General features: G+C 39.0%; 1 protein-coding gene across 1 annotated transcript; it reads left to right on the forward strand.

Annotated features, from left to right (window-relative positions):
- The first annotated feature begins 252 nt into the window (after window positions 1–252).
- On the forward strand, window positions 253–10,378 carry LOC114070202 (cysteine-rich venom protein kaouthin-2-like). The gene is made up of 8 exons (XM_027907448.1): window positions 253–323; window positions 3,321–3,382; window positions 4,606–4,725; window positions 5,213–5,300; window positions 6,390–6,535; window positions 7,257–7,351; window positions 8,955–9,043; window positions 9,846–10,378. Exons 2-8 carry the CDS (start codon window positions 3,323–3,325, stop codon window positions 9,854–9,856), a joined length of 609 nt encoding a protein of 202 aa, XP_027763249.1. The 5' UTR covers window positions 253–323; window positions 3,321–3,322; the 3' UTR covers window positions 9,857–10,378.
- The last annotated feature ends 135 nt before the right edge of the window (window positions 10,379–10,513 follow it).

Consider the following 10,513-nt stretch of genomic DNA (forward strand, 5'->3'; position numbering starts at 1 on the left):
CATTCCCTTTGACTGTAAATTTCACATAAAAAGAGTAAAACGCCCAAAACTCAATTCAGAGTATTCCATCTCTTCCAGTACAGGAAGAGGAAATAAAAATGGAACAAAAGCAAACAGCCTCGTTTTTGGGTGAATTTGCCCTTGAAAAATACACTGTTCTCTCTGGTCATTACTTCAATTTTGTAATACCTGTGACGTTGAGTCACCTTGTCCTATCAGGAAACAGAAGAGCTATAAATCACCCTCCAGGGAAGAAGTCTGGTCACTGCCACAACGACCTGAAGAAAGAAAGAAGATATTCCTGATCTTCTTGGAAGCAAAAGGTAGGATTTACATTGATTTGTTGGCTTTAAGTATTGTAATTTTTTTTTTCATGTATTAAAATACAACCTATTGTCAGAAGACTTCTTGAACAATTTAGGGCAGTCTCAGAAAGAGGATTTTATTCAGCGAAAAATAAGGATTACATAGGCAACCATGCAACAAAAGCTGGAAAAAAGGGGGGAGAAAATTGATGAACAATCAAAAATGACAGATGAAAAGACACCTGTGTGCAAGAAAGAGTATCTTGGCAAATTATATGTACATAGAGAAAGGGACAGAGAGACAGTCAAACATACTGAATGGGATATACATTGAGCTCAGTATATTTTATTGGTATATGTTACTATCATCACCTATTTTCAGAGTGATGAAATTACCACCATGTTTAATTTACTCCTCTTGTGCAAGGTGGCTGCTAAGTAAGACTTTGTGCAATAATGCTGTACAAGTAGAATGCCAGAAACTACGTTCCAGGTCTTTTTCAAGGACAATAAAAAAATAATGGGGATGTTCTTTTGTAATGGATATTAAATTCAATGCATGATTTAGGACACACCTTTTTATTTTTTTTTAATTTTTTTTTTTTTTAGAAGGAGAGATGGAAAAAACACATTCACACAAGTTTGCCAAATTGATACAAACTAGGGATGTTAAAGCACCATCTTTCAGTGGCAGATCCTGGTATACAGATGGATTTGCAGGAAAGTCAGTAAGACTTGGCACATGTCCTGATTTATGTTTGATTGAGGGGGAACAGGGGAGGGGGAGAGAGAGACTGATTTTAGGACCAATGCCTAGAAATTAATGCAGAGCAATTAAATTTACATCTCATAAACTGTAAGCATTTGGTTGAAATCAGTGGGATTGCCAAAAGTATGTTAATATCTTGGAGTGGGAAACCCACTGGGTCTTAAAAAACATTCCAATGGCATTTTAAAACTTGATTCATGTATTAAATTACCAATTGTATTTAATTGTAAGTTAATTACTAGAAAATATTACAGTGAATGAATACTTTGCCTATGTCTCTACGTTAGCTTTACTAAACAGAAAGCTTCAGAATTTCAGTGAAGACTTATTTTCCCTTTAAAATGTGTTTTACATGCAAAAAGGGTTGTTTCTATTTGCATATCATCATATTTTGCACTGAAAGGACATATTTTTGCTTGTAACTTGAGTACAGCTAAAAATAACCCCCACCTCTACTTAATTTCTAGTTAGAAATTAGGTGAAAATAATAATTTTGTCATGATATTGGGAGTATAATCTTTTGTTGCTAAACACCTAGGTCAGATACACTGGATAGTTTTGGAATGGCTCTGGGAAATAAGTGTTAGAAAATTTAATAAGAAAAAATTCTGTGATCCTAAAGCATTTAAAGGAGGCACAGGTGATGTCAGAACTCAAAGCAAGCATAGAACATAAAGCAGCACCAAGAACAGGAAATCAATGACTTATACTCTTAATTATCAGTATATTTTCCCCTGGATCAACCAGATATTTTCTTAAGGACAGGTGTTTGGAATAAGCCACTTTATTTTGAAGGCTGTGAGAGTTTAATTGAACAGATGTGCCCAGTCTGTCCAGTTTTTTAGCCTCTGAGCTGCAGCTGCCCATAGTCAAAGTCCACTTCAAAGGGCTTTGCTGTTTAGCAGAGCTGGAGCAGCATCTCTGCCTCCAGGCTGGGGACTGTGGGTCACCTCCAGTGCCAGGTAAGGAAGCTGGTGAGGAGCAGGGACTTTGCTGTATCAGTTGGAAAAGTGCAGTTTTTCTTTCCCACATGTTCTCCTCAAATACCAGTGTTCTCCAGGGCACCTAGTGTTTTATATGAACTGGTTGCCTCAAGGGAAAGGGGCTTTGCTGAACATGAAAAGATCAGCAAACCCTACTGGCCTTCCCCCAAGAATAACTTAAAAACCAAAACCAGCAGCTGCTCAAAACCAAATAAATTTAGCTAATAATATATCTCTGTGGTAACATGCCCATAAATTCCCTTGGGTGGGAGGCTGGGGAAAAGTGCCAAAATGAGTAAATTCCACTCTGGTCATCTGCTTGCCTGCCCAAGGTAACAGAAACAAGCTGAACGTAACTTGTATGACTGATTGCAGATACCTGAAGTCTGCAGTGATCTGCTGGGTCACTGGAGTGGGTCACTGGTGTGGTGCTTTGAGCCTCTAAAGCAAGTGGAGACTTGGAGTCCAGGTTCTGGTGGATGCTTCCTCAATTAGAATCATATATTTGTAGAATATCCTGAGTGTAAAGGGACCAACAAGGGTCATCAAAGTCCAGCTCCTGGCCCTGCAAATCACATCCCCCAGAATCACATGGTTAGAGAAGGCTCTGATTTCTGTTGTCATTCTGCACTACCTGTAATATAATCAAGAGTTGTCTTTAAGCAGATAAAAAACAAAAAAAGCTTTCTGAAACAGGTCTTTCCCTGATCCATTGCTGGCCCAGCCAGTTCTGCCCCAGCTCACATGCAAGGCTTTCACAGTGCTGCTCACTGAGTTTCAGGGTTTGAATCCTGGCTCCTGGATCTGCACAAGGATCAGTGCCTAATTCCCATTTCAACCAATGTACTCCAGTCAAAGCAGACAAACAGGAGCAGGGAAATTTTCAGACTAGCCTAGACATAGAAACAAGCTAAAAGCAGCGTCCTATCCCATTCCAGTTTGGCAATGGGCAGAAGGTTTCTTATAGAAAGGGAAGCACAAATACCTCTGAATTCAGGTGGAGATATTAAGCCAGGATGACAGCAGGAAGTATGAGATATCCAAAGCAGTTGATTCATAGAAATTTGGAAATGAGTGAGAACTAATTTTATTATTTTACTTCTAAAATTGGAGGAGGAGAGGAGGAAACAAAATTAAAAAAAAAAAAATATTACCTTGCTACTTGGGCAAAAGACAGGAAATACACTGGGAAAAGATGCATTAAGTATCAGAGAAATGAAAGCTACATACAAATAAATTAAATCCTCACTCTCTCCCTTTCAGAGATGATTCTGCCAGTGGTGTTCCTGTGTCTCACAGCTGTACTGCCTCCATCCACTGCACAGGTAGGATCCACACTTTGTACTCAGAAAATTTGGTTGGGCCCTGCGGCACTTGTGTTCTGATTGAATATGGCTTTTCCTGTGCACACCAATCCCATGCATAAAGAGTCTGGAAAACTTTAATCCTTGAAGTCTGCTTCCATTCAAAGCAGTCAATTGGATGCACACTTGCACAATAAACCATCTAAAGATTCACTGTTCCTTGTGAATTAGATCAGAGATAACTACATTTTCTAGAAGTTTCCATACACAGATCCAGGAATCAGGTTCTCTCAAAGATCCAGCCTGCTTCCCATTAGTTCCCCACAGGTTTGCAGACAGCACTTACCCAACTTCCTTCCTCATCCTACAGGTCCCTGCATGCGCCTCTCCCTTTGCTCAAAGATCCATCCTCTCATCATTTATCCCTGATTTCCTTGAAACAGCTAAATTAAGATACTGAATGCACACAGAGAGTGATTCCTCCCAACCCATACTTGGACTGAAGTCTATGGTTTACTGTTTCTGCTTCAGAATCATTATGACTGAGGCCTTGATTACTTTTCTTTGATTACTTTTCCCTCTAATTCTTCAATTTCTGCTCTCCAAGCTGCAGTCAAGAAGACTAGTTGAGAATGGATGTACAGAAGAGACTGAGTTCTTCACATGGCTCTTTTTTAATTAGGGAACACATGAAAAGTTTGAGAAATGCTATCAGTTATGGCAGAATTGCAACAAAATCTGTGGCATGAAAGTATAGGCATTTATTTTCTGCTCGGTAGGATGTGCTGGTGAGGTACCACAAGAGGTCTGTGATGATCCCATGACTAAACAGGTTCCTTCAATAAAAAAATAATTAAAAAAAATTTGATAGGCATGGTATAAAATGCAGAAGAAGGGGACTCCATTATAACCACATTCATGTCTTCAGATGATTTTTAGATCCTGTTTCCTCACAACCTCATGTAGGAAATTATAATAATAGTAAGTAAGCCTGATTTTGTTGCCCAGATTTAAGAGTGTACAGGCACAAGAGGCATTCCAGAACATCTCAGTCCTCCATAGAGGGTTGGAAGATAAAATACAGGAATCGGTGTTGTTATTGATAAGCTTTATGCTGTGGAACCACTGTCATGGTGCTCCACATGGAAGTGCAATTATTTTGATATTTTAATATTTCTTAGAAAGGATACAGGATTTAGTTACATTCAAATAAAACAGAAATATAACATGTTCTTTCCATTTAGGAACCTGAAGGTGTCGATGCTCTGTCAACCAGCAGAGCAGATCAGCAAAAGCTGATTGTTGACAGACATAATGCCCTAAGGAAAGGAGTAAAACCAACTGCCAGCAACATGAGGAAGATGGTAAGCTGTGTGCTGTAAATCTGTTTGTAATGAGTAGTGGACTCTATGAGAGGTACAAGACTGTATGCAGGTTACATTATTTTGTTTAGCCACAAATTCATTCTCTAGACCTTTCACCAGGATTGAGCACGGCCAGCACCAAGAGAAACATAAAGCTGGGCAGATGGGAAAAAAAAACTCTGAAAAACCTTGTGTTATATGAACAATAATGTCTCTTTGTTTTGGAGGAAAATGAAAAGAAGAAGAAGGATCCCTGGCATTATGAATTTCTTTTGGATACATCCTTCATCAGTCTTTGCAGTTTCTATTCCCTGAGTGCATAGTAACTTTTTTCCTACCCATCTCTTCCCCCCAAAAATGGGGATGAAAAGGATTTTATATTTTATTTTTTTTCTGATTTGAAATGTAGTTTCCAAATGTTGTTCCCTTATCAGGGGTTATTAATTGGCATGTGTCTGAATGACCGGTATTTTATTCTTTCATTAAGGAATGGTGTCCTCTGGCTGCACAGAATGCCCAAAAATGGGCCAATCAATGCACTTTAAGTCACAGTCCTCCTAATCTGAGGAGAACAGGTAAGCACAAGAGTAACTGAATAACTTCACATATGTTATTGATGTGATCACTTTTGGTTTTGTTGGGGTTTTTTTTTTGAGATAAAATTCATATAATATTTAGAATTTGTTGGTCATGGGACAAAGGGAAATTTCTAGGTATAAATCTGTCCAGCAAGTGAGAAAAATTCAATCCCATTCTCATCCCAGTTGCATCAGTTTTACGTAGGTATATCCCATTTTCTAAAGCAGATGAAAAAAAAATCATAGAGATAAAGCATATTCTCCCAAATTATCCATCAGAAAGAAGAGAATCTAAACCAAATTCAGGACAGGAACCACTTTATATGTGCTGACTCAAAATATTGGGAAAGGAAGGGGCAAGGGCTGAAGATCCAAAATTGGCTGCTGGTGCTAAGTACACTTTCTAAGACAAGACAAGTCCCCAGGCAACTTGCAGCCTTTAAGTGTCTTTGAGGTTCAGATTAGCACTTCAGTCTTTGGATATTGAAGTTACAGCCATATTATGTTAACAATAGTCAGTGCCCAGTGCGGTGTTGACTGACTTCTGTCCGTGTCACATGTAAGATTTGGACAGTCCTGTCCATTCTTTTTGCCTAAAACCCAAATTGTCAGGTTTTTTGTTAAGGTGAACCCCAGAGGAGAACTAATGCAGTAAGTTTGGACCTAAATAGTAGGTCAAGACAGTGTAGACACCTTCTTGTGTGCCGGGAGTTAACTTTGGATTACTGGGATTTTCCCAAAATTACTGGGCTGTGACCTGAATAATGACGGGATTGGTAACTTCCAAATAACAAAATTAGTCATGAACCTGTGGTGCACACGTGCAGGTGTATCTGCAGTCGTGTAGAAGGTCTGTCAACAACCAAACTACCAGACAGACAGGCTGGCCGTGCTGCAAACTGGTCAAGTGACCACCTCTGTTTTAACAAATGATGTCACAGAACTGGAAAAAAAAAACAACATCCTGCTGCTCCATCTGGAATGAGAATTTCTGTGAAAATCATCCCACCTTTTGTGGGGTTTGTGGGTTTTTTTTTCCTCACATGTGTATCCTTCATGCCTTTCTCGAGACGTTTCTCTTTTCAGATGTATTGTGTGGTGAAAACCTCTTCATGTCAACCTCCCCATTCTCATGGTCAGATGTTCTTCAGACTTGGTATGATGAGGGGAAAAATTTCAAATATGGAACTGGAGCAAAAACAAGAGGTGCTATGATTGGCCATTACACTCAGGTAGAAGCATTTTTATTTATAAATATATATTTCAGGCTGAATAAATAAATACGTACATGTTAGCTAAGCAACTGTTGCCCTCTCATTTTTAAAGGAAGTAAGTACAATAGAGAATTAAAGAGTTATTCTGACAAAACAAGATGGAAACTTTCAAACTAAGAAAATTAAAATGAAAATAATAGGCTAAGTGTCTTATGGAATAAAGAGTAAAGATAATGGTATTTCAAGACTTCAGGAAGAAACAACTTGTTTGTTTAACATACAAAAATTGTCCAGACACTAGAAAAACAGGGTTATTAAAGTATCAGCAACAAAATATAAATAGGTCTACAAAGTTCTTTTGACACAGAGAGTTTCTAGCTAGACAACAGCTTATCATACCCTCCTTTTGTTCACCTGCACAAAACACAGGAAAGAAAATTTCACATAATGATTCCTGTTCCTGCATTAATAGTTTTCACTGAATGAAAACATGCATAATGGAGACATTTTAACTCAGAGATTTTATATATACATATGATAAAATATCATTATATCCTCAAAATTCTTTGGTTGAATAGGGGTGAAAGCAGGTTTCCAGAAAGGTGGGATTCAAATTTTAATATAAAGGGCAAATAAGTGGCTTAACTTCATTGCAAACATTTCTGTAAAGTATATTGCATTTAAATGATTTTCAAATGTGTAAATCATCCTTCTATGATTTTTATTCTTATACCTACAGATGGTTTGGCACAATTCCTATAAAATTGGATGTGGTCTCGCTTCCTGTAGCAACAGCAGATTTAAATACTTTTATGTCTGCCAGTACTGCCCCATGTACGTATTGATTCTGATTTTGGAACTTCTTATTACATTATCAGAATTAGTTGGGAGATGGTGAGATTTGTAATAAGGCACATCACTTATAGTTGAGGAAGAGGTTTGAAGAGTGTATTAGGAATATGAAGACACTCATCAATATAAAAGATACTCATCAAGAGACTTGTCAAACAAGCAAAAGCATAAAACAGTTAAAAGAGACATTCATTTTCAAATTAAATTTCATTTGCCTAAAAATCCCAATGTTCATAGCAATAAATCAGAAAAAAGTATTTTTGACATTCTACTTGAAATCTTGGTTAGGAAAGGTAGATCAATATGTACAGTACAGTAAAAACTATAATTAATACCAAATAAATCTTAGTGGGAATTTTAAGGCAGAGTGATTATTTCATATGCTGCCTAAAATTAATTTCCACTTTCACAGTGCAATAGCTTGTGGTGGGTTGACCTTGACAGACCACCAGTAGTCCACCCCTCCATGATTCTTCTCCTCAACAGGACGAAGGAATTAAAAATATGACAAAAAGTTCATGGATCAAGATAAGGGCAGGATTGATCACTCGTCACCATCATGGGAAAAACTGGCTTGGCTTTGGGAAAATAATTTCTTACCAATCAAATCAGAACAGGATAATAAGAAATAAACCCAAATCTAAAAACACCTTCCACCCACCCCTCCCTTCTTCCCAAGCTCAAATTCACTCCTGATTTTCTCCACCTCCTGCCCCTCAGCAGCACACTGGGATGGGAATGGGGACTCTGGTCAGTTCATCACAAGCTGCCTCTGCAACTCCTTCCTCCTCATGCTCCAGTGTGGGGTCCTTCCCGTGGGAGACAGTCCTCCATAAACTTCAGTGTGGTCCTTCCCACGGGCTGCAGTTCTTCATAAACTGCTCCATGGGTTCCTTCCATGGGGTGAAGTTCTCCAGGAATGGACTGCTGCAGTGTGGGTCTCCCGTAGGGTTACAGGTCCTTCCAGGGCCCTGCTCCAGCAGAGGCTTCCCACGGGACCACAGCCTCCTTCCAGCATCCTCCTGCCCCAGCGTGGGATGCTCTGTGAGCTGCAGGTGGATTTCTGATCCCCTGTGGACCCTCATGAGCTGCAGGGGCACAGCTGTCTCACCATGGGCTGCGCCACTGGCTGCAGGGGAATTTCAGCTCCAGCACCTGGAGCACCTCCTGCCCCTCCTCCTTCACTGACCTGGGTGTCTGCAGAGTTATTTCTCTCCTATTCTCACTCCTTTCTTCTGCACAGGAGTTTTTACCCTTCCCTAAATGTGTCATCACAGAGGCTCTGCCATCACTGGTGGGCTCAGCCTTGAGCAGCAGCAGGTCCAACCTGAACCAGGATCTGGCCAGCACTGGCCCTGTCTGAAACAGGGGCAGCTTCTGGTGTCTTCTCACAAAAGCCAGTCCTGCAAATTCTCTCCCCCTCACCCTCCCTGCCCACTACCAAAACCCTTCCAGACAAACTTAATACATTTATAAAAATTGACTGAGTGTAAATTAATATACATAAACACCTTTATAATTAATTTTTTTTTCTCAGATATTGTATGGTGTCTTCAAAGCTTATGTTGGTAATGTTGATGTTTAGGGGGAATCTACTAAGTTCCATGAAGACACCCTACAAGGAAGGAGAGCCCTGTGGGGATTGCCCTAATGCCTGTGAGGATGGATTGTGCAGTAAGTTCTAAGTATTTCAAGTGTGACTTGGGTAAAGCTGATGCTTTAAAAAAAAAAAAAAAAAAAAAAAAAAAGACAGAAAACACTCCCCCAAGAAAACCTCAACAACAACAACAACAAATTGAATTTTTTTGAAATTACTTGCTTAAATACATTTTACCATGCTTAAATCACATTTTACCGTGTGGAAACTCTCATGAACACTTTTCATCATAAGAAGAGTCGTGGTCTGCAAGTGAGGTCACAGATACATTTATACCAACAACAGCATAGAAGTGTGAGCTCCAGATTTCCAGCAGCAATCCATATGCTTTTCCATGCCCAGGAGAGACAATTCCCACCCTTGCCTCTAGGAAATGCCAGGGAAGAAGGTGACTTCTTTATATTTTCTTCTTCTTCCTCTGAACAAGAGTGGCTGATCAGGTGGCAGTAGCAACACACTTGATAAGGGCAAGTAGTAGACCTGAGTTTTTAGAATTCTAATGGAAAATCAAAACTTATGGGCTGAGCATCACAGTGCAAGGTTTAATTTCAATCTTCTGTTATAGAATTAACCAAATCCTCACCATGGCCTATAGCATAAAGGATGAAAACTTCAAAACACCTTGCTGGTTCAGTGAGAAATCTCCTTGAGGGAACTAAGAATTTTGGTTGTGCGAGTTCAGATGTTGCTGTGGAGTAAATCACAACAACAAGGAAAAAACAGAGAAAATAAATGTTGATGAAAAATTATTCTGAAAGGAAATGCTGCAGGTCTTCATTTCCCATTCATGATTAATTTTGTGTTTCAATTTATTTTCAGCCAAGTCTTGAAAGTTTGAAGATGTTTTCCTACTCCCTTGGCAAAGTCTCCTGGAAGTACCCAGAGCTTTGTCAAGTTCATCACTCTGGTTCCTGCCAATGCAAAACCGAAATAAAGTAACAGGCTCAGCTTTTCCCTTCCTGGATACCCATGCCCTTAGTGACTTCTTTCACAAAAAACTGATCCCATCCAGCCTCTCCCACATATGCAGAAGGACCAGCTTCAGTCCAGTGATTCACACAAGAAAAAGCTGGTGAAGGATGTATATATTCTATTTGTATAATGGTCTAGAAGATAGTAGAGATCTCAATTGAAATTTGTCATTTGATTGCCAGATATATTTAATTTTTAGCTCTTCTCATCTTTTTTTTCTCAAAACATTGCCTAGTGAGCATTGCTTAAAATTTTGTGGTTCCATATGTTTCATGTGTTCTCAGTATAGATGGATAGTGCTTGGTCATGCAACTAGTTTAACTTGATGGACATTTTAAATTAATGTACTGTTAACAGGACCAGAAGATAAACAGGACTGTTTGAAATACGTAGTTCTTAAAAGAAATTAGGAGGGAACAGCAGTTTCCACTAGAACTATTCTGGTTAAGAATCTGTCTTTTGCTGACATATGTTCTACTGTAAAATGTTCAGTCATGAAAAAAAACACAAAAGAA

The sequence above is a fragment of the Empidonax traillii genome, unplaced genomic scaffold, assembly GCF_003031625.1.
Source record: "Empidonax traillii isolate 1590-97213 ecotype Southwest subspecies unplaced genomic scaffold, ASM303162v1 scaffold1469:size105133, whole genome shotgun sequence".
Classification (NCBI taxonomy): domain Eukaryota; kingdom Metazoa; phylum Chordata; class Aves; order Passeriformes; family Tyrannidae; genus Empidonax; species Empidonax traillii.